This window comes from Maniola hyperantus, chromosome 11 (genome assembly GCF_902806685.2).
Source record: "Maniola hyperantus chromosome 11, iAphHyp1.2, whole genome shotgun sequence".
Taxonomy (NCBI): domain Eukaryota; kingdom Metazoa; phylum Arthropoda; class Insecta; order Lepidoptera; family Nymphalidae; genus Maniola; species Maniola hyperantus.
The window spans coordinates 6,785,625-6,812,674 of NC_048546.1; the positions used below are offsets into that span (position 1 = coordinate 6,785,625).

The window sequence follows — 27,050 nt, forward strand, 5'->3', positions numbered from 1 at the left end:
AAAACGAGTTTAATAATTTATGGTTTAACTGATGAAGCGTGTACTACGTACATCCAAATTCTTTGAATGAAGCTGATGACTAGGTTTTGAAAGTTTTTGTATGAAAAAACTGTCAGGTATTACCGCAAGCCATCGCCAAAGAATTCACCCGCCATTGATGTTGGAATCCCCTGCACCCGCAGCAGAAATTCCGCGGACACGTACAAAGCCATTTGCCTCGTCGTTTCTGATTTGAACTGCTAGGATGTAGAATGACCTTCCAGCATCAGCTTTTCCCTCCAATTTTAAAATGGGTACCTTCAAGACAAGAGCTATGGGCATCTTCTAGGCAAGCGCGCTCCATCTTTAGGCTGCATCATGCCCATTAGCAATTGATTTGAATGCATCTGATTGCAGCCATGAGCCAAGCCCTAAGTCCATAAATCCATTATCGACATATTATTATAGATGTATTATAATGTGTAAAAAATAACTTATCACTGAAATAACATTATTTTTCTAGCCATTTTGCGATTGCAGTCGACGATGTAGTTGTCTACATAGATATAAAAATCGATATACCGAATATTAAAAATGTTAAACTTATTCCGGCTAAAAAGAAATTATCTAAAAATTCAAAGCCTAAAACTGCAAGCAAAAGCATACTACACGAAGTTAGAAGGCCAAGTCTTTTGGACGTCACGTAAAATGATGAAGGCATAACTGTGAAATGGTACGAGCCGTCCGTTCGAACGTACATAAGTATCTTGATATACACGAACATGCACGAACTTCTAAAGATATAGAATAAAACTAAGCCCATTTGATATTTAAAGTATATTTCATTGCATAACAAATCGATATAAATAGGTGTATTAAAGGTACTTTAGACGTGCAGCGGCAAAAATATCGCCAGGCACAAAATTGCATGAAAATGCGTAGTTTCATTCACACGTTACAACTTGAGCTATAACTCGCTTTCAACGGATGTCGCGAATGGTCAGTACCGACCATCAGCCACAAATTCTGCGATTCTTGCGATATGACGCGACCACCGTGCGTATCTTTAAATAATTAATTACAGTACGCGTCCGAAAGTAATCATACAGTACATCGAATTTAGAATGACATTTCGGCTTTGTATAGCGTTGTCTCTGTCACTCATACCTATGTGACGTTTTGTCGGTCTCAATGACAGATACAGTGCTCTACAAATTAGCTATCTCCTTCTAAAGGTGGATGTACATTCGGCCGCGTAGGTACTGTATGTAATTTATTGTGACTGGCCACTGCCTGCCAATATTTTTGCCGCTGTGGCGTGTTCCGTCTAAATATAAACTAAGAATTCGGAATTTATATGAAACAGGTTGTTTTTTTACATTCCCATTCAAAACGGTCAAACAGAACTAACTACTCGTTTATAATATATCTAGATACTCTATCCACGAACCCAAGTTACCTACTGTTACGTAATCCCATACAAATGACAGAGACAAAAATCTCAGTGGGCGTTAACCATTTTGAGTCACCAACCAATCACAAACATGTTTTAAAAAAAACGAAATTCAATCCGAAAATGTTTTCAATAATCATTCGAAATTCAATTTGAAAACATAGTTGTGATTAGGTGGTGATTGAAAATGGTTAACGCCCACTGAGATTTTTGTCTCTGTCATCTGTATGGGATTACGTATAAAAGAGTGCTATACTAACTTCTTTTCGTGGATGGAGAGTATAATCAAAAAACATTTGGATGTACAATGCGACAAAGCTCTTTCGGCACTTGAATGACATTGACAAGGGCCGCTGTTGGAGAACAAAGGTTTAGAAAATATTTAAACAAGAACAAAGGGGACTTAAGACGGCAACGTTAGTTCCGTTTTTCACCACGCGCCAAGATAGCCTTGTCGCACTGTTTTTAAAGAAAACCGGGTGAATCTAAAAAAAATACACTTTCACAAACAAATCATTCATGATTATGAATGTTGTTAGCCGCACCATTTTCGATATGCTGTGTTTTTTTTAAGTTATCACTCAAATAATTCCAGTACTTTGATCTGATTTTGTCGTACTTAGAGGATAAGGCTTGGCACAACTCAATCGCGCGATCGGCACAATATATACTGTTTGTCTCACCTTTCTTGATGGCTTCGTCACAGATGTCGATGATAAACGCTAGTAGGAACGGGGAGCGACACCTATTTTTGAACAACTCCTCGCAAAAGGATAGAACAACTGCATTACCACCTAATCCACGTTTGTCATGCAATAGAACACCACGTAGGTAATTCCATGCGCTTTCGTTACTTTTGACGAATTTAATTTTGTCCAACGTGTAACATATCTCCCTCTGGACATTGAGGTCGGACCAGCCATGGTGGTTGTTCATAACGAAATAGCGCTGGTTCCAAGCAGAGTTGTTGCGTACATCGTCCGATATCAGGTTGTCTACGAAATCCATTTCGTTGTCGAAAAGTCTAAAAAAGAATATTTTTTATTAACTTGACCACTAGACCCTTAGTAAATGACCACACGTGGCTTCACTCGGTGAAAAAATAAATTTTCTTTACTCCCTATTTTGTGGGAGTTTTGAAAAATCCTGCCTTATTTTCTTCTTTATCTATGTTATAATGGACTAAGAGCCAGCGCGTGCCAGACCTTCGTTATTTTAGAAAAGCTGAAAGTTTCTCTGTATATTGTCAACAACATTGGGGGAACTTTTGTTAGGATCATGGTGACTTTGGGAGATAACCGGTATTAAAAGTGTAAAAAAATCTTACGTCAAAGTACAAAGTCTAATTTTTTATATTTTCTTCAGAATAGTATTAGAAATCACGTCATGCATTGCCAGACACTTAGTATCATGGCAACCCCCTGCCAGACACCCTTAAACTTTTAAACTTTAAGGGTGTCTGTCAGGCGGTTGCCATGATACTAAGTGTCTGGCAATGCATGACATAATTTCTAATACTATTCTGAAGAAACTATTAAAAAATTAGACTTTGTAAGTATAAGTGACATAGGATTTTTTTACACCTTTATTACCTGTTATCTCCCAAAGCCACCACAATCCAAGTCTCTTAAGTCTTACCCAAAAGTCTTCATAGCCCATTGCCTGTGTTGCCAGGCGTGATAGTTTTTGGGATCCTGCATAAGTGCATCGCCGGTCAGCTCTAATTCTAATGATGAGTCTTGCAACCATTCTACTAGCACTCTCCTATGATGCCATACCTAGAAATTAAACAACAATATTCAATGAAGCTGTGACAGCCTAGAGGTTAAGACTTCGGTCTCCTAATCGGAGGTCGGAGATTCGATCCTGGGAATGCATCTTAAATTTTCGAAGTTATGTATTTTTTAAGTAATTATTAAATATCACTTGCTTTAACGGTGAAGGAAAACATCGTGAGGAAACCTGCATGCCTGAGAGTTCTTCATAATTTTTTCAAACGCGTGTGAAGTCTGCCAATCTGTCTGAAGTCTGCAAATCCTTTTGTTGCTGTTACACACAACACTAGAGCAGCAGGTTCGGTAAGTGTGAGCTAGAGGTCTGATAAAAATGATTTATGGCCCAGTTCGCTTGTTCGTGATGGCCCTCGTATAACGTCACATCACCCACATAGCTTATGTATAGAATTGTCCTTTTTTTACTCGATTGGCTTCGATCAGATGTCAGCCTTGCCATTACTCACCGATGCCCACAATTATTTTTGGGAAATACATTATAGACCCATTTTCATTATTTTATATTTTGTCATAAATTTTTTTAAGTTTTTAAGTGTGCCATCCTGCCCCTTACTTACCCAATCGCATACATTGACGTAGGTATATACACTGCGACAATAATAATAGGGGCTAGTCATAAACTTGGCCTAATACTTATCTTTATGAATGAATAATGATAATACAATTTTATAAAACCTCTATTTACTTATAAGAAAAGATAAAACAAACTCACTTGATAATTCTTTGGAGACTGCTTTATGACAGATTCTACATAATCTAGTTCAGATCTTAAATTGGTATTTAATTCTTTCAGTAAATCCCTCCTGAAAATAATGTTCAAGAAACGTAATTATAGTTAAGCTTTGAAATTGCCACAACCAATTTACTAAATAAAATTCTTTGTTTTTATTACTTACTAGCTGATGCCCGCGACTTCGTTCGCGTTGACTTAGGTTTTAACATCCCGTGGAAACTCATTGTAGCCTATGTCATTCTCCAGGTCTTTAACTATACCCTTGTAAAAATCACGCCGATCCGTTGCTACGTAGCGACGTGATTGAAGGACAAACCAATAAACCAAAAACAAACACATTTTCGCATTTATAATATGTGTAGTGATCAAATTATCTACACTTAAGGCCATAGTGGACACAATGCTTTTAGCAGCAGCAATTGGCTATTTAGTTGCTTTTCGGAAGCTTGATACGTTTGAATGCTCTGCTTCGCACACATACGAGTACAATCTTCAGTCACAGTAATCAAGTCGAATTTCAAAAGCTCGATCCAAACTTTATAACACGCGATTTCAATACACCGATCGAACACAGCAAGTCGTCAAAACTCGATGCAGTGCAGCATTGGTGCAGTTGCATAATCGCTGATAGCCATTACTAAATTCATGTGTGCTAAGGGCCTAAGTCAAATTTTATCAGAAATTTTGAGGCATCTCTAAAGTATAAAAGTCTGTTACTTTTTCACTGCCCATCTCATTAACTGATTTTGATGAAATTTGCTAACTACAGAGCAATAAGCCTAAGCTAAGGCCTTTCCTTCCAATGAAGATAATCATCTTCATTTGAAGGAATGGCTTTGAAAGGATTTGCAAGAAGATAATATTTCCTAGCAAATGTATAAAATGCATCCACTGAAGTACTTTGGGGGGCAAAATAAGAACGAATAAGCAGTAGGTACTTATGAGTTTTTTTCTGGACCTTGATAAAAAAATTCAGTAGTATCCGGACCCCGCTTAAAAGTACTTGCTGACCCATAGACTATGTACATACACACCTATACTGCCACACAGTGTAATTAGCTGGATTAAGTTCAACAGCATCTTTTGTCAGATGTAAGGCTCTCTCAGAAATTTCATTTTTTTGCAGCACAGCTCTGAAGTAGTCATATACATCTTCAACTGAAACATAATAAATTTTAGTTATAACTAGCAGTTGTCGGATTTTGTCTAAGGCTGAGATCTATAAAGCGCAACTTTGACTTTGCTGAGACTTAAGATTGAGTTAAAACGAGACAGATTTATGTGAGAGATATAGCTCTGTCTCATAAGTCTAAGATATTTCCATTGAAGCATGGAGCTTCGATACAACATTTTTTTTTGTAAATTCTTTGCTGGATACCTACTCCCTATAAGAAACCTACCTGCCTAATTTTAAGCTTGTATGCCTTATAGTTAATATTTAGTCAACCAGTCAGTGGTTTTACAGTTCAGTTGATTATAGACAAGATAATACCTGCGACTTCATCCGTGTGGATTTAGGTTTTTAAATATTTCATGGGAGCTCTTTGATTTTCTGGGAAAAAAGTAGCCTATGTCCTTTCCCGGGACGCAAGCTATCACTGTACAAAATTTCGTCACAATCAGTTGAACAGATTGGCCGTGAAAGGCTACCAGACAGACGAACAGATTATACATTTTCACATTTATAATATTAGTATGGATTTTCATATTCAAGCCTTAATCTGCGTCCCAGGTGAGAGCAGGTGCTTAGGAGCAGGCAGTTAGCGTGTAGAACAAACTCTTAATATTTACAAGAAATAGAAAGAAAGACGCGCGCGCAGACCCCTCCAAATCATGAGTGGGTCGGAGAGTATGGCTTTGCACCTGCTGGCTGCCCCACAGAATGTACCCACTCCTGCCTTCAATACATTTGACCTCTACACCTGAGTAAACAATTTCAGAATCATTTTCAGAACAATGAAGCCCAGAATGATGTATTTAAGACAACATTGTTAATTACTATAAGACTTTTCCTTATATTTTACAAAGTAATATAAAGTAAGTATAATGTTTTGTTATGTTAGCAACAGCCAATAAGTAACCTTTAATTTAACATACAACCTTCATTCTGGCAAGGTTATTTTTTGTAACCAATATAATATTATGCAGTGAACTGAAGACAGAAGCATTGTTAAATAGAAGATTTTAATACAGTTATTTTACTTGAAATTTAAGCTTTTCTTCATGAATTCTGCTCTTTAGCTAAAAAATTCTGTCTCTTGAAGTCTGTTTTAGTTAACAAATGCAGGGAAGTTTAAAATTAGTCTTAGATATAGCTGCCAATCCGAAGTGCAATCAAGTTTAATATAAAAGACAGCTGCAGGCCCTAAAATACACTATAGTTGTTTGCTAACTTACATTTTTCTGAATGAGCGATGACCACAACTGGCGTAGGGCCATCTTCTTCAGGCACGGGTGTAATGTCGCTCCAGTCTGGTCTATCTTTATAGAATACCCAGGATATATCACTATCACCACTATCCGACATTTTTTACTGTTTTTCTCTGTCTTGCTCTTGAGTTAATGTGATTTACAAAACATAGGTTGGTTGATAGCAGTTTATACCTCTTCGAATAGTTGTTTAAACAAAGTGTACAAATACTGTAGCAAGCGCTATAAAAATGTACTACCTAGATCGGTAGTCTTAAAGTATTTGCACCTATCTTTATTTATACACTTGGTATGTACAGGTAATTTCTACAACCATATTACGTTGAATGATAAAATACTAGTAGTACAATACAATTTATTTTAGCGCATTATTTATACCAAGATTTGTACACTTTGTGAACTTTTATTCTGACATTGACAATGACATTTGATATCACATTTTAAAAGGTTTACCGTTTACGTATAGTTTACGTAAGCTCCACTTCCACACGTTGGCCCTCACGCTGGCTGGCCCCAACACTGTTCGCCCAACGCGATAGCGATATGTGGATCTGCCCCCCGATTGTGTAAGAATAACCATTTCATCGCTATCGCAATCGTCACGAAATTCTGCTCTTTGATTGGTTGATTCGCTGTTTACACTTTTTCACAGCCAATCGAAGGGCAGAATTTCTTGACGATTGCGATAGCCATGAAATGGTTATTCTTACACAATTGGGGAGCGGGTTAGCAAAGCTAATTTCCCGATAAACACGTACACACTAGATGACTAGAATCCAGAGCCAGACTGCAGACAGTTAAAAAAAAGTCTGTGCTTCTATTATTAGAGCTCACAGTCGCTTCCCGCTGTCTGTATGTACCTACCTATGTAGATCTTTTAAACTACGCAACGGATTTTAATGCGGTTTTCACCAATAGATAGAGTAATAGAGTGAGGTTTAAGTTTCAAAAAATTAGTGATCCCTAGGAAAATTGAAATCTCACTGACGCTACATTAGTATCTACACTGCAGTCTGCACCCATGCGAAGCCGGGGCGGGTCGCTAGTCTATACTATATAACTAAAATATTATAATTTATGTCGTTAAGTTTGTTTGTAGGGGGTAATCTCTGGAACTACTGAACCGATTTTGAAAATTCTTTCACCAATAGAAAGCTACATTATTTCTGAGTGACATAGACTATATTATTTTCAAAAAATTTGAGAGTCCTTCGAAAATTGCAATAAAGTGAAAAAAGTCGTCTCATCTGTGAGCTTCCGTGGCGTGCGCTGCGTAAATAGTTAAAGTTACGCGAAAACAATATTTTCGGTGGAATTGTTACTCTTAAACAGCTCAAAAAAAAGTCCGCGATAGCATATATCTATCTTTTACGGTAGGCTCACAATAACAATTTTTATAGTTTTGAAATGTGGTCTAAAACAAAGCTTTACTTTCAAAGGTGTTTTACCATCATAGTATTAATCCTTATCAAAATAAAAATTTTCATCATCTCAAGTGTTTAATTTAGACCATGCCTTTTGTTTCATTTAGAATAATATCTAGGAGATATCACGAATTTAAAATAATGGAGTCGGCCGCGGCAGTCCGTGCATGCAACGCGATTATGTCGCAGTACGAAGTAAGTACGATGATATTGGAGGTAGGTAGGTAGTAGCTGTACCTGCCAAGTAAAGACTTTTTGAACTCGAGGACCCAAATCCTCAGCCTTGATGCTGTAAGGAATTGCATTCTTAAATCGTGGTGATACCATGGGGGTTTTTAAAGAATCAGCTAGTAAAAATAATAAATTTCAAAATTCACTTTTATTAAAAATAGGGTAAAAATAAATTATGTTACAACTATCAGGCAATAAATAGAGGAATCTTACTCATACACGGTAAACTTGAATAAATAATAAACAATCGGTGGTAAAGTTTACCACGCGTAAGCCAGGCCGAGTCCGTTAGTATAGGTCATGTGGGACACCGCAGGAGCAGCAGAATAAGCCACACCCAGGAGACCAGTTGCTACCTGAAATTAACGATTCATATTTTATTTTATTACATGTAGCAATTTAGTATGAGAATACATTACGTGGCCAAACCTTCTCATACTGAGAGGAGACCCGTACTCTGTAGTGAGCCGGCGATGAATTGATCATGATGATGATACGTATAATGAACAGAAGTGATACGTAGCCTAGTGGTTAAGACCTCAGCCTTTTATTTGGGAGGTAGATTCCGGTTTGTTTGCACCTGTCTCTAACATTTCGGTGTTGCGTTTTACGCGATTTAAATATTACTTGCTGTAACGGTGAACGATAACGTCATAAGGAATCCTGCATGTCTTACTGAGAGTTCTCTATACCTAATGTTCTCAAAGGTGGATGAAGTCTGCCTATCCCGGGCCAGCATGGCAAATTCTTTCTAAATCCTTCTTATTCTGAGAGGAGACTCAGTCGAGGGCCGGCGATGGGTTAATACTTCAGAAGAATTTTTGGTTTTGCACAAAATATTGTTTTGATGATTTGTGGTTAAAAAGAAAATACACCACCACAAGTTAAGTTATCATGGCTTACCCTTGGAGCTGCAAGCGGCGCGGCGACGTGGGACACCAGCGGCGCGGCCAGTCCGTGGTAAGCTGGTGCGACTGCCACTCCTGGGTTGCTCACGCGTATGTCCGCCTTACGCACGCTGGAGAATGGAGTATCAATCGCCTTAGAGTACGTTGATACCTGGTTAAAAACAAATTTATTAGATACATCTCAACACAAAAAATTGTCAAGTGCGAGTCGGATTCAGACAAGAACGGTTTCGTACCATCGTACAGGAAATTAACATATTTAATATTTTTTTAATTTTTCATGGTGGTAATCGTATTATTTTGTTGTTATAATGGCAATAGGAATAGATTTTCTGTGAAAATTTCAATTCTTTACCTATTATGGTTCACGAGATACAGCCCGCTGACAGACAGACGGTCGGACGGACGGATAGCGCAGTCTTAGTAATAGGGTCCCGTTCCGTTGTCACTATTCGGGTACGGAACCTTACAAACTTAAGAGTCTAAATGGGTTCACCTTTAAAATAAGGATTAAAATCCGACTTTTGACATGAAATTTGACACAAAAGTTAAATGGCGCGTGAGGTAGAGTAGCACACATTTGTTCAACAAACCTGTCCCAAGTTAAAAGGCGATCTCAGTATATTAGAATGTTGTGAGGCAATAGCAGGTTGCGCGGGATAGGAGCTGTAGGGGTTCCAGCCGCTGTATCCATACGATCCGTAATAACTGGCCGCGGCCGGTGCGAGGAGACCTCCCTGGACGGCCACGGCTACACACGCGAGTAGGATAACCTGTGAAAACACCCATTAAACCCATTAAAGTCCTAGTCAGACGAAAACTTGCGAAGTAAAATAGGGATTTGAAATTTGTGTAGTCCACGCGGACGTTAAGACGTGAAGTGAAGATGTAAAGTTCTAAAAAAGAATTTCAGCTTACCTTTAGCATCATTGTTAGTGTTTCTAAGTTTGCTTGCAATATGCAGTCCTATATGGCCCGAGGTAGGCTTTTATAGTAGGTGCCGTAGAACAACTTCAACTTATGCGTATGTTATGTATGATAAAGGACATGTGAGATAATAAATGATAACACATAATATGACATATCTTTAGGTATATTGTAGGTATAAGTAAATGGACTAAGATCCAGCGCGTGCCAGACCTCTGTTATTTTATAAAAACTTTCACCCCAACACTGAGAGGAACGTTTGTTTGGATGTTTGTTTGGATGATGGTGGCTTTGGGAGAGAAAGGTGTAAAAAATCTTACATCCAAGTATAAAGTCAAATTTTTTTTTTGTTCAGAATAGTATTAGAAATCACGTTATGCATTGTCAGACTATCATTTCCACCCCCTGCCAGTCACCCTTAAAGTTTATACTTTGACGTAAGATTTTAACCCCCGACTGCCATTGACCATGTCTTGAACCAGGCGTGAACTATATACCTTTGGTGGTTTGCCTAGATACTGTAGTGCCTCGGGTATGTTTGCCGAATCGAGAATGCCTGATTTTTATGCGGTAATGAGGAAAAGAGTGGCTTCCTTCTGGGAGAGACTCCGGGCATCTCAGATCAGTATTCTACAGATGGTTTGTGACGGAATGCCTTGCAATATTTTTACATATTGGCTATCTGTGCATCATAATAGTAATAAGAAATAGAAATAGATTTGTTGACAGGGACGCCTGTGAAGAGCTTTTTAACATTCACAGTTAGTTTATAAGTTTGTATGTAGGTACATGTAGTTCACTTTACTTTATGTTATTTTAATTTATATAATGGTATATTTTATGAATATTATGTATATACTGGGTTCTTTTCCTTTAATAAAAAACTTTATTATTATTATTATTAAACGTGGCTATAATCTTGTAATTAGCGTCATGAAGTTTATTAGCTTCCTTCCTTCTGTTGCGGTAAAGTAGGTAGGTTGTTGAGTTAGTAACTAATGAGGCTAATGATCCTCATTTTTGACTTTGACTGAATTGCCATGGTATTATGGCTCATAGTATGAATCGAAAGCTCTGCTAAATTAAATATAAAAATAAATAAATTTATTTATATGCCCGTTGTCCGCTGAGATAGGTTTAGAAATTTAAAAATCTCGTGGGAACTTTCTGATTTTCCGGAATAAAAAGTGCGTAGTCTACGTCTGCAGGATACACGCTATTATTGTATCTACTAAAATAGATGATACCAAATTTCGTCTAAATCGGTTTTAAGGAATGGGTCATGAAAACCTACCAGACAGACACACTTTCGCATTTATAATATAAGTATTGGATAAGTTTTTATCTCAAACATAGGTACTATAGAAAACCAAACTGAATTTCATAAAAGTTATTTGGAACGTTGGAACAAAAATCCTGACTTTAAATAAGTAGGTACCTAATATACCTAGTTTCACCAAATAACCGCGCTTGGTCAGCTGTAGCTGGCGGACTGTGACCTAAACCCTTCTCATTCTGAGAAGAGACCTTGTGCTCAGTAGCAAGCCGGCGATGGGTTGATGACGATGAATAAAGAAAGATCAATCGATTGTTTTTTATTAATTTATAGACTAGCGCTTGGCTGCAATCAGACCTAGTTAAAAAAAAATAAAAAAAAATTGGTTAGTTATGACCTCGCTACTTACTACTTACGGAACAAACACAAAATTATTCGGCCCAAATTAAGATTGCAGTCAGGCATGATTTTCTTCTCGTCCATTATTTCCAATGATTCTGGTTGAAATTGAAGCAAAAAGCGGTTCTAGTAAAATAATAATTGGCCGTGAATAACTGGAGCAGGTCAATGTAGAATTAATAATATATTTAAGTTATAAAAAATGTGACAATGTATTAGCTATATAATTTGTAAGCCTTCATGCATTATGTAGGCCCTCCATGCGAGTATGTGCAGAAGTTTCGAATCTTAGCAGTTTACATTCACTATGAATGGAGGTGGTAGTACACTTGTACTGACTTTTAGTGAACTAATCCAGGTTTAGGAAACTATTAAAGATGAAAAGTTGAAAAACAATGCATCACACAACATTTCTGTAGAAAGATTGGTACGTAGATAGGCTTCAATCCTTGCCGGTTCCGCAATTATTGATTTGTACTTAGGTACTTACCTACCTATTAAAAATTTATTTCGGAAATTGGTATCAATAAGTATAGTAGGTATGAAATATCAGGTATCCACAAACTAGACAAAGTAAGTAGGTAGGTAAATGGTAATAGGTACCTATCCGTCATATTTAGAAAAGGTGCGGTCGGTTTTGTGTTGTAGCCTGTAAGGCTGTAGGCTTTATTCATTGCGTGACCTAAACCCGTCAAGCCGACATAAGTAGATTACCTACTAAAGATAATAAATAATAGCGACATTCATGTAGGTATGTATTACATTTTAAGATCCGGTCCAAGAAAATGGGCATGCAAACATATCCTAAAGGTAATTAACTATATCTACTGAGATTTTTGATTTTTTTTAGGTAGATATTCTAAATCAATTTACCTAAACATAATAAAGAAAAGTTTCATAAAACTTAAGTACCTATACATCGAGAAGAGGAAAACTCCCGATAAGAAAATAGAAAACTCGCGAATAAGTGGGACAAAAATATCTAACATAGCGGTTTCTTTAATTAGATACGTTAAGCTATCCTTCCGACCATAAACGGCAACAACTTAGTTCAAATCTATCACTTAACATCGACACAAGTTTTTGATAAATGAGATGATTTTTCCAAAAGTAGCAGTTTTCGTTTTACATGTTTTGTGTATTGACACTAAAAAATGGTATTTGGTTAAAGACAATAGTGATTTTCAAAAACTCAATCAAATGGAACCTCAAGCCAGCGTTGAAAGTGATAAAACAGAACACTATATTCCGTTGGTAACAGAAAAAGGACATAAAGAATACAAGTATTTCTCTGTTGATGATCAGAAATTCAGGCCATCGGATCCATTTCAAATATCTTATCTAATGAAAAGTGGTCACAAAACGAAAGATGCTGTAGATGACACCAACTCGAATTATAAGTCATTAGAAGTAAGAAATAAAATTGTAAACTCTAATATTGTTCACATAAATAAACCAAGACGTTTTTTGCGGAGACGGTGTCCTCAAATATCGAGGAAACCAAAACATTTGAATTCAAATGCAACAGCTGAACGCAGATTTTTGGAGGTGTTCGAGGTGGTCCAATTTGACCACGTTTCTTGCAGATCTGATACTGGGTTGGATGGTACCTGCTTATATGAATATGATTGTGAGAAGAGTGGTGGAACACCAATGGGACCGTGTGCAGATGGATATGGGACTTGTTGCGTGAGTAAGTGAAATTCGTGCATTTTTTTGATTAGGTAGAGAGAGTGGTACAGAGCCGATCTCCTTGAACTTTGTTTAAAAAAAATGCAGTTGGCATGTTCTTAAAAAATTCAGCAGTGCCTGGTTGTGGCCCGGACTATGTCGATTTTGAATAATAAATAGACAATAATTATTATTTAATCGAACTAGCGAGCGCCCACGGCTTCATTACATAATGAAAATAAGTATAAGTACAGTAGCCGGCAAGAAATATTGTACATCGATCTTTAGAATGAGATTTCGGCTTTGTAGAGCGTTGTCTCTGTTACTAATAACTACCTACGTGACGCGTTTTATCAGTCTCAACGACAGAGACAACGCTCTACGAAACCGCTATATCTTTCTAAAGGTCGATGTACAATATTTCCTGCCAGGTACCTACTGTGCATTTTCTTTATTGCCGTGGGATTTCCAAAAAATCCGGCATTAGGTAATTAGTATACCTTGTTTACATTAGGCTTGAAGCTCTGTGCTAAATTTTCAGCTTTTTAGGTGCAAGTGCTTCTGCTGGGCGTTGAGGTGATGAGTCAGAACTTTTCATTCATATTCATACTAATATTATAATTGTGAAAGTGTGCCTGTCTGTCTGCTAGGTTTACCCGGCCCATCTGTTCAACCACCGACGAGAGTGCTCCTCCGTGCGTTCAACCGATTTTGAAGAAATTTGGTACAGAGATATCTTGCACCCCGGGGAAGGACATCGCCCACTTTTATCCTGGAAAATCAAAAAGTTCCCACGGGATTTTATTCGTCATCTAGTTTCATATATTTGGACTCGACAATCTGTAGATTTTTAGCAACTAGCGCCAGCGATTAAATTTAAAGAAGGTAAAATATTCTGCTTTTCCAGCCCTTTTCAATTGCGAAGGCCGCTCCTCGGCACCGATTGGATGGTTCAATAATCCTGGATACCCTTCACCGAGTTCAGAAAGGCTGTCCTGTACGTTTACATTGGATAAATTTTCCGTGCACATTAAGCAAATTCGATTGGACTTTATACATTTTGAGGTATGTATTAAAGAGACTGTAATTCTTGGATCTAGATACCTACCTACTTCTAAAATTCATAATGCATACCACGGAACAGAAAAAACTTTCTGTTCCGTGATCTATACTAACATTATAAATACGAAAGTGTGAATGTCTGTCTGTCTGTCTGCTAGCCTTTCACGGCCCATCCGTTCAACCAATTTTGACGAAATTTGGTGCAGCGATAGCTTGCATCCCGGGGAAGGACATAAGCTACTTTTTATCCCGGAAAATCAAAGAATTCCCATGTGATTTTTGAAAACTTAAATCCACGCGGATGAAATCGCGGGCATCATCTAGTAAGTAATATATTTATTGTTGGTAATAATTTATTTATTAGAAACCTGTGTGAGCTGAACAATATTGCTTAGGTAGGTACCATTAATTAATTCATACTAATATTATACATGCGAAAGTGTGTCTATCTGTCCGTCTGCTAGCTTACGCTACTATTGATGATGATGACGGTTTTTTTAAGCTTTTACCACCTACGGCCGGACTTTGCGAACAGGATCAATTTCAAGTGTTGGGACAGAAGGCGAACAACTTTATACCAATTCTATGCGGTATCAATTCAGGACAACATGGTAAAGAACAAGTCAGATCTTAGTCATTTAGAGTTTTCATAAACCCCCGCCAACGGTTTGTACTTACTACATTCAGCCCGCACAATAAAGCGCTTAAATTCTGCCATTTTGATTTTTCAAAAATTTCACGTAGACATCCAGTGACACTCGAGCCATCATGACCCACCTAATACCGTACCTATCATTTATCAAAATCGGTTGAGCCGTTGAGTAGTTACGAGCGGACATAGGAACGGACATGCATACATACAACATACATAGAGGTTAAACACATAACCTTCCTTTTGGGCTTACCGCAGTCGGGTAAAAACTTTTTTGTTTTAAAAACAATGCTGAACGATTAATTTTTTGTGCAATTACTACTTATAGCTTTACCAAGTAGTTCAGTGCTTGTTTCTTTGAATAGGTCTTAACTTTATGTTTACTTAATTTGTTTTCAGTGTACATAGAAGTTTCAGATGGTCCATTAATTTTGTCCATACAGTCTGTTACGGAAGAAAATAGAATCTTTTCCATTAAGGTACGTAAGTAGGACTGAATTACTCTTGCTTTGACGGTGAAGGAAAGTCTAAAAGTCATTCGTGGGAATGGGTATACCTAATAACCTTTTATAACAAAGTTCCGCAATCTCTTTTGGACTTGCGTTTACACAAATTCAAAAATCTATTAATAGTAGCTATGCTCTTGAAAAAAGCATATTACACAATCGAAGATTATGTAAATGATAAAAGAGTGTGGATTTGACCTGCAGCTTAATATCGTATATATCAAACATTTGAAAAGAACGACCGCTGAGTTTCTTGCTGGTTATTCTTGGTATGAAAGGTATTCCGAACCAGTGCTAGATGCATTTGACGATTCAGATGTACTTGTAAAAGTATAATTTAATAAATAAATAAAATTTCGTGAGAAAACCTGCATGCATGAACTGCCTGAGAGGTCTCCATAAGTTGTGTGAAGTCTGCCAGCCCGCACTTGGCCAGGCGTGGTGAATTATTGCTCAGACTCTTATCGTTCGTATCGAGGAGACCCGTGATGATGGTTACTTAGCTACTCGTATGTTTGATGAAAATCGGTTTAGACTTTTAAGGATTAAAGCTCTTTTTAGAACGTAGCAATGACTGATGCAGCTTTTTGGGAATCGACCAGCTGAGGTCATAAGTGCATACCTACGACATACCGCTTACCTCACATTTTGATAAGACCGATGACAAATTGACAACTTTACCTAATTAATACTTAATTAATTAGTCCGCGTGTGGTAAGTAGGTAACTCATGTCTCATGAAATAATTATAAAACAATAGATTGTGGTAGACATGACGACATAAAACTTCGTACGTATGTCTTTAATTACCTAATTATTAATTAAAACCTTCTTACAGTCAAATATGAGTCATGGTATATTGGGTAATGGACGCTGTAGAATGAAGAAGCGTGAAGTTCGATTCATGGTTGAAACTTGAATCAGATTTGGAACCTTGGATCACCTAATTAGGCTCAAGCTACTGTGGCTCAAGCAAGTCCGTGGGCCCAAGTCTGTTTGGTAGAGTTTAGTAGATAGGCTTTAACTGTGAGATTATGTATTTACGTAGGTATACTTAGGTGCCTAATATTTTTAGCACCCTTCCGGCCCTTCTGCCTTTTAGCCAAGCAATTTACTGTTTTGATAATAAGCATGCCGTATTTGACACCGATTGAGTGGTGTGCACTGTCTAGGTCATAAAAGCACTGCTTACCCTAGTTGAAATCATTCTCATTAGCCATTATGACCTGTCAGTATTCTGTAAGCTTACCTTCCGAACTATTGATTACCTTCACTTCAAACCCTGTGCAGCCCACTGCTAATTGGATAGTGGTATTTTTTACGGATGGACGGGCAAACAGACAGACAGACGGACATGGCAAAACTACTTATAGAGGTTCCATGTTCACCACGGAACCTTAAAAACTAAATCAAGTACATCTAAGTATCTAGGTAGTTATAGACAGGTCAAGATGGCAATTGGGAAGCGAACGCCCCGCACGTACGCATAGCCCCCGCGCTGACCCGGTGCGGGCGAGCGCGGGTGACGTGCGGATGTGCGGGGCGTCCCCCCCCCCTCATACCCCGATTGCCATCTCGACCTATCGCTGACTATAGGTATAAAAAGGGCATCTACCATAACTGATTTCATGTTCCGTTTCAACAGATAACACAATTAACACTGTCCGACGATTTAGCAGCCCCCACAGGATGTCTGCAATTCTTCAAGGAAGATCACGGTCATATAGAATCGTTTAATCATCGAGAGAGGTCTGAAATTGGAATCGCAAGGACGCCAAGTTATCTTGTATGATTCAAAACATTTAATTTTAACACAAATGTCAAATTAAGGTCAGGTTAAAATTAGCATCGACGTAGATATATTAAAACGATACCTAACCTATTGATATAAATGCTACAAAGTGAACAAGTTTCATAGTCATAATAATCTGTAGTACGTGTCTATACCTACTCTTTGAGAATATAAAGCCTAGGTGCAGGTTAGGTACCATTTGCTATAATTTGGGAGGCAGCGTAACAAAGAACACGATAATTTATTCATCCCCGACGATTTCTGTTGGAAATGTCTTTTTAGAGTTCCTTACCTCAAAAGGAAAAAAGGAACCCTTATTTATAGGATCAGTTCGTTGTTGACCTAGAATCATGAAATTTGGAAGGTAGGTAGGTTTTATTTACAGCACCACATAAGGAGAAAAATCCAAAACCGTGAATTTGTGAAAACTCGCTGAAAATGAGGCTTAGTTAGCTACTTACAGTACGCGGCAGAAAATATCGTACATCGACCTTTCTCATCTCATGATGGAGCAGGAAGGTCACTGCAAATCACCACTATAAAATAACAGGGTAACAGGGTGTCTGCATGTCGAGGGTGATTTAAATTTTCATTTCTTCTTTTCAGAGTAATCTCAATTATGCCATGTGCATAGAAAGAGCAACAGCATCCTGCAGCGTTACATACACAAACGTCGGAGAAATGCAAATAGTCAACTATGATGCCGGTACATTTAAATCTCTAAAGCGCAGTAAATAAACTTCGGTGTAGTTATATCAAACTAACGCCGGTGATACACATGCTTGTTACTCGCACAAAAGCATGCCAGTTATAAGCAAATCGAGCTCGATTATCGCACACATGCGAGTAGCTACTCGCATGTGTATCAAGATTCTGTCAGTAGCTCATGTGCCAGTACAAGGCATGCCAGTAGATCGCAAGGCATTTGATTTTTTCCCCCTTGAGGGGAAGTGGGAGGGGAGACTCGCATGCCAGCTACAAGCACGCGGTGTAAAGGTGAAAATACACGGTTCAACCAAATTGAATCACTTTGGTTGAATGGAGCAGAAATGAAAGGAATGCTGTTTAAGCGAGTAGATCGCACTCTCAACCTCTGCCAAAATCTTTTGGATTTTTTTCAGCCTTTCTAGAAACTGGCATACCAGACACAAGCATTTGTATCAAGCGCTAACATTCTGCTAATACCTGGTGTGCCACTTTACCAGCACCTAGCATACAATTCACTGGCATGTGTATCACGGGCTTAACACTATTAATTTCTTCATAAATTATTCATTTCGTGATCTTCAACTCGCACGTCACGCAGTACGCAGCCCTTCTAGAAAGTGGCATACCAGGCATAAGCGTGTGTATCAAGCGCTGACTTCCTGCTAATACCTGGCGTGCCAGCTTAGCAGTACCTAGCATACTATTCACTGGCATGTGTATCACGGGCTTAAGCAAGAGAAGTCTCTAAGACGTCGTCCTACTACAGCGCAATTACGCGACCATCGCGCGAGTACACGATACGACCTACGTGATGCGACTGTCGCATCGCGTTATAGAACTAGAATACGCAATCAATTAGGACACGCTATTCGAGATCAGTGTGTTTGATCGCGCATTTGTACGAATAAAATTCGTAACGCATTCGCGTTGTATTAGGACGGCGCCTTAGGAATAGGGCATGCTAGCTAGAGTCTAGACTATAAAACCCTATTCAATTGGTAACAAGCACAGTTTTGGGCCACCTGCTACGAGTAGCTTCAATCTTCTTTCCCAACTTCCCATGTAAGAAAGCAGGTACCTACTACCTAGCATCATAGAGTGAATTTAGTTTGAGGTATCACGTCACGCCGTGGCAGTTAACATACCTCATGGTGGTCTGTGACCTCACCCCAATATCCATTAATTTTCATAGATAGGACTTATTCTAAAGGGAAGAGTGTAAACAACTAGCTGTACCTACCTACTGTTATGTACGCACCCTTATAACCAATAGCATGCAGGCTATACAGTATTAATACTAGCCCTAGTTTAAATAGTTCAATACTAAATTTATATCCCTAGCTAAGTAATGCCTATCCTGACTTCGAAGCCTGTTCACGCCATACTTATAATATTATGTAGTAGCTTATAATAATTGTTCGTTATCAATATTATCATTTATAACAGACTTTAAAAAAGGTTCTCAATTCGTTGGAATCTTTTTTTAAATGTAGATATGTTCCCCGATTACTCGAAGACGCCTGAACCGATTTTGAAAAACCTTTTTTGTCTTTACTTAAAAGGGTTTACTTCCAAGATGAATAATTATATTAACTCTTGTATACCTACATATTAGTATATTAATTATTTCATATATATTAGTATATTAAATTATTTTAATAAATTAAATTATTTTTAAATTTTTAGTGTACAAAGTTACAAACACGGTTAGGTATTGAAGTCAGTTTTTATTTTTTTTGTTATTTTTTTAACGCATTAGATTTTGGAATATTACATATGACTATTTCAGATGGTTTACCTGTGATACCACCTAAGCAAGCAGGAGTTGAAATCCTCAACTGCCCTACCGATTGGTTATTAATAGCTGCTTTGAGGCTTTGCGGTGAACGACTCAACGATGGTTCAGTTATACAGGATTTTTCCTTAGATGCGCCAGTCACAGGTGAGAATCCTTTTTTATTAGGGTTCTGTACCCGAAGGGTGCCCCAAACGGGACGGGGCTAATGAACCCTCCAACTCCCATGGCCCCACCAACCTCTCGGTACTATGGGGAGAATCGCGGGAGCGTGCTCGTTCGGTGCCGTCCGTCCGTCTGTCTGTAGTACTAATACCTAGAGTTGTCACAGAATATGTATTTCTAGTGCCGCTAAAACAACAAATAATAAGTAGGTATATTTGAAAAAGGCCGGCTTGAAAATTAAAAAAAATTATTTCTTGTACGATGGTACGGAACCCTTCGTGTGCGAGTCCAACTTGCACTTGACCGACTTTTATTATTCGTTTTGCACCATCCGCTGATGAAGGAAGTAGGTACGATTTTATCTAGGTAAATGGTAGGCAGGTAAATAAGGAAACTCAATGTTGTCGCCAAGCGCGCACATCAAGCAAAAATCGGTAATGAAACCTGTAGAACCTGCATAGAGATCCATCTCTCCATTCGCGGATGTTGCGGTACGGACGTTTTTCTTCTTCCAGCGCGTCGTTTGCCCTCTTCTTTGCCCATCATAATAGGTTGGAGCAGTCGGTATCTCTCGTGTCTCAAGACGTGGCCCGAGTACACTTTTCTCTTCGAGGTCGTGATGGTGATTACCTGTTATTGATATTGCAGATGATGCAGCCGGCCCCATTGTGGTATGGTTCCGATCAGACGGCGTTTATACCGGTCGTGGATTTCGATTTTATTATCAACAAAACTCTTGTACCACTTGAGATACGTACCTTTTTTATAAGTATGTTTTTAGGTATAAGTTTTAAGAGGGTACTTAAGAAAAACTTAAGTTAATGGCGCCCTATATATACAAAACTCTTGTACCTACCACTTAAAGTACTTAATTTATAAGTAGTTTTATTGTCGAGATGGCAATTGGGGTGGGGACGTCCCCGCACAACCACATAGCCCCCGCGCTAACCCGGTACGGGCTAGCGCTGGTGTGCGGGGCGTCCCCCTGCCTCATACCTCGATTGCAATCTCGACTTGTCGCGCACAATAGGTAGGTACTCGTAATATGGAGGGTAGGTACTTAATAAAAAGATAAGCAGATTGACGGATTGATATGAGTACATCGGATCGCAAAATATCCAGATATTTTAAAATCTTGTGTATACCTACGCCAGATTTCAGTCCGGCCAAATCCGTGTGATGAAGTGATGGAAGACCAATCCGAAAAAAAATCTAGCTATTCGCGATCCAAAGTCAATCAGTCAATCTGTTTCTCACACGATCAATCTGCACCGCAACGCAATCATTCGCACATCTCTATTCAGACTGATAGTGTGACTGGGCGCCTATAATACTATATTCTATCCTCTATAGTAAGGCTGCGATTACACCTGTAAGTTTTACTCACGTAAGTACTTACGTAATTAATTGACATCAAATTTACTAATGAAAATGTACTAGCTATGAAGCTAATCACGTAAGCTACTTACAAGTGTAAAACTTACAGGTGGTAATCACAGCCTAATCCTTAAATTTTCAGCGAGCTCACGAATTAGACTAAGTATATAGAGTGATTTGAATGTATGAAATAAATAGATAGTAATGATATTTGACATTTTTATTTTAATAACAAAGTTAGAACAATACAACAACAAACTTTGTTAGATAAGAAATGCAAAATTATAACACTGCATTCACACATTGCTGTTTACGGTACCAAAATTAAATAAATAAATAGTATGCAAACTTTCTCACAGTATTCCTTGCAGAAAAGGATGGTTATGATCGGTAAATATGATTTGTATAACCTTAAGTTAATTTCATTTGTTGTCAGTAAGACCAACTCAGTCAACTCAACAGTATTCATAGACTTGTATAAGCCTCAGTGTGAACACAGTCTAAATAATTATATCTACTTAATAACTATGATAATGGTACTAAATCGTTTATATTTAAACGTTCACTTAAAGACTAACTGCTGTCCCGAATTTTTTTTTTCGATACAATGAAATGATCCTTACATGAAACTGACTCGATCGGCATTAAAAAACAATTGTCAATTTCATTGATTTTTATGGACAACTCACGCTTGACCAAAAATTGACTATACCAAAATTGTTCTAACAAAAAAGAGCTGAAGTTTCCTAAGACGGTTTCCCTGTACGTCCTATGGTTTTTGATTTCCCATACTAGTTTAAAAAAACACTATATGAAAATTGGCATTTAGGTCAATACATAGTTTTTTTAAGCCCTATTTTGATTTTTGACTCAATATGATGAAAAATATAAAAAAACACCTTTTCCTCCCTGCTTTTATGTAAACACTATCTTTCAGATGTCTAATAAACCTTCTTTACAAACCAACAAAAATACCAATATGTTCTCTTATATGATTTCAATTTCAATTGTGCTAATGTTGCATTTACAATATTAATTCCTAATACTTTCTATGTTATTTTTACAAAAATAAGACTAGACATGACCTTTGGTGCTTATATCATTGAGCCTTTTCTTTTTCTTCTTCAACACTTTGTTTTTCTAGCAATCCATCCCTGACGATTTTGTGAAATGATAGCTGTACTGCAACCATGATTGCTCGGATGAGACCCAAAGATAGTATTTGTAGAACAACCTGGGTCACACTTTCTATTGTTCCACAGTACAAAATTGACAGAAGATGTCCACTAAATCCGAAGACAGAGTATGTTTTCCCATTCTGAAACAATAACAAAAATAATTCTGTAGGTATATTTTATAAATCACTAGAGGATGCCCGCGACTTCGTCCGCGTGGATTTAGGTTTTTAAAAATCTACCAAATTTCATGTAAATCAGTTAAACGGATGGGTTTTTAAGAATCCCGTGGGAACTCTTCGATTTTCCGGGATAAAAAGTAGCCTATGTCCTTTCTCGGGATGTAAGTTAAGTCTGTACCAAATTTCATCAAAATATGTTAAACTTTGGCCGTGAAAAGAGAACAGACAGGCAAATAGACAAACACACTTTCGCATTTATAATATTAGTATGGATATGGATTATTATAGGTAGGTACAACTATAGTGCATAACAGGGTAGGCTCCTGCGGTAGTGGAGCGGTGCAGAAGGGGTGACGTGACAGTTGTCACAAGTAGACGAATCACTGAGCTGTCGCGTCACGTCATCACACGCTCCACTGCCGCAGGAACCTACTCAGTTATGCTTCATCATCGTCATCATCATGATCAACCCATCGCCGGCTCACTATAGAGCACGGGTCTCCTCTCAGAGTGAAAAGGGTTTTGGCCATAGTCTACCACGCTGGCCAAGTGCGGATTGGCAGACTTCACACACCTTTGAGAACATTATGAAGAACTTTCAGGCCTGCAGGTTTCCCCACGATGTTTTCCTTCACCGTTAAAGCAAGTGATATTTTAATTAGTTAAAAAGGCACATAACTCCGAAAAGTTACAGGTGCGTGCCCGGGATCGAACCCCCGACCTCCGATTGGAAGGCGGACGTCCTAACCACTAGACTACTACAGTTATGCTTTATGCCTGTAATTAATAGAAAGTAATTGACGAAAAGATGTATTATAGGTATTTTGAAGGCCACAATATTGCATATAGTATTATTCGAATAAGTGCCTTACATTGAAGTCAATTTATTTGGTTTTTTGCAAGGAAAAAATAAATGATGTCAATCGATACTGACTCCATAATATATTGGGTACTTAATATATAGGTACATAGAGCACATGATGAATATTTAATTTGCTTCATAGCAAGATTCTATAGATAGAGTAGTCAATGAGGTTGAAACATACACTTAAGGCGCAGTTCACGACAGTTAAGGAACTTCTAACAAAACGTCGAAGCTTCGACATCACTGGCAGGCGTCAAATGTCAGTACATTTGACGCAAGAAGCCCTAAAGTAGCCCTATTTTTCTTTGGTTTTACGTCACCATAGCCTAATATTTACATATCATCGAATCAGGAATCAGGATCAAACCGGGAGTTCACTAACTCCAGTTCACTCTGCTTAAGGCTTGAAAGTTAGAGAGGAATACAATTCAGCAAATCACTTTAGTATTGTAATTGGGTATTTGAATTTTTATTACTTTATTATAAACTAGGATAAAAATAATGACGTAAACTGCAAAAACTAATTCAATCGATCAAATTACAAAAAAGTTATAAGCATTTAAATATTTCTGATTAGACAGAGATAGCGATATAGTATTTTTATGTCACACCTTACTAATGCCATAGTAGCGTCGTGCGGTTTCATACAATTTTTCGTTTTGCGAGAAAGGGATAGAAGACACTCCCACTCCAAAATTAAAATGCCTGTAACTTTGTAAATCTTTGGTGGATTTTAATATTTTTTTCAGCGTACATGATTATTTTTATCCTAGTTTATAATAAAGTAATAATATTTATCAAATTCAAAAGCAGGAAAATACCCAATTAATGAAGAATGAGGTATAATATAATGAAATCATACCTAGACACTGTGGATGCACTTGGATTATTTATTGTCTTTTACAAAATTTTTGAATTACTTAATCTTAAGTTTTGATTAGTAAATAAAGCTTCCTACAAGTTTAACTGATTATAGGCTAGGAGATCAATAAATTATTGGTTATCAGAATTCAGAGTATGCAACTGCAGTTAGTGAGAAAATAATATGTCACAATGACTTGCATGATGCGATATCAAATAAAAATATAACATGTTCAATTTGTGCCAATGAAACCAATCATTTCAGCTGTGATGTCTGATTGGGGCATGACGTAAAGAAATACTTAACGTTATTGAATGACAGAGCTAACTTTTATTTGTTCCATTGTATCCACTACATATATTTTTGTAAAAGATATACTTCAAACTAAATTTATACTAGCACATCCGACTGATAGTAAATGTGACCTAATAACTACAGGTCAGAAGACAGACATTGTAGGCTTTGCCGAAAAGGGAAATCATTGATTATGAATATCATTAAATAAATCTTTAATGACCTCCCTGGTGCAGTTAGCACTGTGGTCTTTTAAGTCTGGGACACTCTGGGAGGTACTGGGTTTTATTCCTGGCAGGAGCAAATAACTAATTTATAATTTCTAGGGCTGCCAAGCAATTTAGTGTTCTGGTAGAATGCATTGTAGAACACTCAGCATCACATTATTGTGTCCCCTTATGGGTAGGTATGGATTTAATAAAACCATAAGTACTGTATGCGGCCGAAAGTAATGTACATCAGCCTTTAGAATGACATTTCAGCTTTGTAGAGCGTTGTCTCTGTCACTCATACCTATAAATTATGACGTTTTATCGGTCTCAACAACAGGGACAACACTCTACAAAATCTGCTATCTCTTTGTGAAGGTTGATGTACATTACTTTCGGCCGCGTACTGTAGTCCTTGCAAGTTAGTCCACTTAGTCATGAAAAAGTTTCATTACATTACAAGAAACTTGCTTAGTGTAAAGGTCTAGATTACTTACCAATGCATCTCTGATAAGTTTCCTGCCTACTTCTTCAGCTGAATGTAGACCTCCAGACCCAGAGATCAGTTTTGTCTCTTTTGGTTTTGTCAACTCCTCATTTTTAAAACCAGGTGTGTCAGTGTCTGGTGGGAAGGCCAGTGTCAGTCTCACATTAGTTCCAACTAACTCCATGAAAATTGATTCTGCTAAACCCCGTACTGCCCATTTAGCTGCTCCATATGCACTGTAACCGTAAATACCTGAAACCGAAGGATAGATAAGTAAGTATTTAGATCTTTTTTTTAAACATTGAATTTGAACTAATTTCTTTTTTTTAACTAGATGATTGCCCACTGCTTGACCTGGGTGGGTTTGATTTTTTTAAAATTCTGTGGGATTTTCTAGACTCTACATGCATCCCCAGGATGCTGGCTATTTTTGTACTAAATTTCGTCAAAATCGGTTAAATAGATGGGCTGCGAAAGCTAGTTAACAGACAGACAATCACACTTTCACATTTACAATATTAGTATAGAAGGAATGAAGAATTTCTCTACAAGTAGGTACTTTTATGATTCAGATGACAAATATGGTTTTGAGATAAAACTGACAACCTGTTAAGTATCAGTAGCCACCCTTTTCTTTTTAAATAAATAATATATAAATGGAGATTTTAATTTCTTTGTACAGGTTTGAATTTTGTCAATAAACTTGACAGAAAATGATTGCTTAATTTGTGCATGGCTTTCACGCTTAGTATACGAAATTGAGCAATAAAGGTAGTTGCATCTTTATACTTAAATATGTATACAAATTTAAGCAAAGCTATTTTTCAAATAAATATATTTCTTACCCAACATAGCGGCTTCTGTAGAAACGAACACAATCAAACCCTCATCGCGCTCCTTCATCTTTGGCAAGACGTATCTTGTGGGATATGCGGTGCCGAAATAGTTCAGATCTATCATTTGCTTTATATCCTCCACTTTCATTTTATCAAACTGCCCGCATATGCACATACCAGCACAATTTATTAACATAAATATTGGGCCAACATCAACTTCTATTTTGGAGAAGCTTTTCTCTATAGAACTGTAATCAGCAGTCACATCCAAAGAGGCGTACTGTATTTTCTGACCGCTATAGGGCTTACAGTGAGCACTAATATCGCTTACGGCCAAAATAAGTTTTTGGAGGTCGCGACCAATTATCGTAACGTGCGCTCCTAATTTTGCCGCTTCAGAAGCTATCGCCTTACCGATGCCGCTCGATCCACCGGTGATAACAACGTGCTTGTTTTTAAGGTCCCTATAAACAGTCTTCTTCTCCAAACAACGGTGCAAAATCATTAATAATATGCACACTACTAACGCTAACCCCAAAATAATATAAAGGAACATTTTTATCTACAATTAGACTTTGTACTTTCGTAACTCACGCGTTAAATTATAATAATTTGTTTATTAATTTTCCACTTGTTTAAATATGCCCGCAGCCGGCAAAAAATTTAAAATGACAATGACATTGGACTTTGTCGTTGTCTTGTCGAATGTCGACGTCTGTACCACAGATCACTATACATATACTAGGCACCCTAGGTCTGTACGGGAATCTCGGACATAATATTTTGGGTGTAAGCAATGCACCAACTACATTCTCGGTAAGTAAAGTGCAACGCGATCGAGTTGCGAGAATAGTTTAAAA

The 27,050-nt window shown here is 37.7% G+C and overlaps 4 protein-coding genes across 4 annotated transcripts; 1 reads left to right on the forward strand and 3 right to left on the reverse strand.

Moving 5' to 3' along the window:
- Positions 1-801: 801 nt before the first annotated feature.
- Positions 802-6,886, reverse strand: Fnta (farnesyl transferase alpha). The gene is made up of 5 exons (XM_069501848.1): positions 6,356-6,886; positions 4,993-5,116; positions 3,938-4,028; positions 3,071-3,210; positions 802-2,456 (listed from the first exon to the last, which is right to left on the reverse strand). The coding sequence occupies exons 1-5, from the start codon at positions 6,483-6,485 to the stop codon at positions 1,946-1,948; spliced, it is 996 nt and encodes a 331-aa protein (XP_069357949.1). The 5' UTR covers positions 6,486-6,886; the 3' UTR covers positions 802-1,945.
- Positions 6,887-8,172: 1,286 nt separating this feature from the next.
- On the reverse strand, positions 8,173-9,986 carry LOC117986605 (cuticle protein 76-like). Its single transcript, XM_034973474.2, has 4 exons — positions 9,870-9,986; positions 9,545-9,724; positions 8,947-9,102; positions 8,173-8,399 (listed from the first exon to the last, which is right to left on the reverse strand). Exons 1-4 carry the CDS (start codon positions 9,879-9,881, stop codon positions 8,304-8,306), a joined length of 444 nt encoding a protein of 147 aa, XP_034829365.1. The 5' UTR covers positions 9,882-9,986; the 3' UTR covers positions 8,173-8,303.
- A 3,148-nt stretch (positions 9,987-13,134) lies between these two features.
- On the forward strand, positions 13,135-21,488 carry LOC117986689 (uncharacterized). Its single transcript, XM_034973562.2, has 8 exons — positions 13,135-13,246; positions 14,132-14,289; positions 14,789-14,897; positions 15,338-15,417; positions 17,089-17,229; positions 17,842-17,941; positions 19,733-19,885; positions 20,552-21,488. Exons 1-8 carry the CDS (start codon positions 13,207-13,209, stop codon positions 20,650-20,652), a joined length of 882 nt encoding a protein of 293 aa, XP_034829453.2. The 5' UTR covers positions 13,135-13,206; the 3' UTR covers positions 20,653-21,488.
- Kdsr (3-ketodihydrosphingosine reductase) lies at positions 21,486-26,844 on the reverse strand. The gene is made up of 3 exons (XM_034973462.2): positions 26,200-26,844; positions 25,365-25,606; positions 21,486-22,598 (listed from the first exon to the last, which is right to left on the reverse strand). The coding sequence occupies exons 1-3, from the start codon at positions 26,744-26,746 to the stop codon at positions 22,380-22,382; spliced, it is 1,008 nt and encodes a 335-aa protein (XP_034829353.1). The 5' UTR covers positions 26,747-26,844; the 3' UTR covers positions 21,486-22,379.
- Between the last annotated feature and the right edge of the window lie 206 nt (positions 26,845-27,050).

Excerpts from the sequence above, each read along its gene's own strand:
- Kdsr (XM_034973462.2), bottom strand. The coding sequence starts at position 26,746 with ATGTTCCTTTATATTATTTTGGGGTTAGCGTTAGTAGTGTGCATATTA. Across the intron at positions 25,607-26,199 it reads TACAGAAGCCGCTATGTTGG|GTATTTACGGTTACAGTGCA; the intron begins GTAAGAAATATA and ends CTTCGGTTTCAG. Across the intron at positions 22,599-25,364 it reads AACTTATCAGAGATGCATTG|AATGGGAAAACATACTCTGT; the intron begins GTAAGTAATCTA and ends TTATTGTTTCAG.
- LOC117986605 (XM_034973474.2), bottom strand. Across the intron at positions 9,103-9,544 it reads CGCCTTTTAACTTGGGACAG|GTATCAACGTACTCTAAGGC; the intron begins GTTTGTTGAACA and ends GTTTTTAACCAG. Across the intron at positions 8,400-8,946 it reads CGCCGCTTGCAGCTCCAAGG|GTAGCAACTGGTCTCCTGGG; the intron begins GTAAGCCATGAT and ends CGTTAATTTCAG.
- LOC117986689 (XM_034973562.2), top strand. The coding sequence starts at position 13,207 with ATGGGACCGTGTGCAGATGGATATGGGACTTGTTGCGTGA. Across the intron at positions 14,290-14,788 it reads TGGACTTTATACATTTTGAG|CTTTTACCACCTACGGCCGG; the intron begins GTATGTATTAAA and ends GGTTTTTTTAAG. Across the intron at positions 19,886-20,551 it reads CTTAGATGCGCCAGTCACAG|ATGATGCAGCCGGCCCCATT; the intron begins GTGAGAATCCTT and ends TTGATATTGCAG.
- Fnta (XM_069501848.1), bottom strand. The coding sequence starts at position 6,485 with ATGTCGGATAGTGGTGATAGTGATATATCCTGGGTATTCTATAAAGAT. Across the intron at positions 5,117-6,355 it reads CATCGCTCATTCAGAAAAAT|TTGAAGATGTATATGACTAC; the intron begins GTAAGTTAGCAA and ends ATTATGTTTCAG. Across the intron at positions 4,029-4,992 it reads TACACTGTGTGGCAGTATAG|GAGGGATTTACTGAAAGAAT; the intron begins GTGTGTATGTAC and ends CATTATTTTCAG.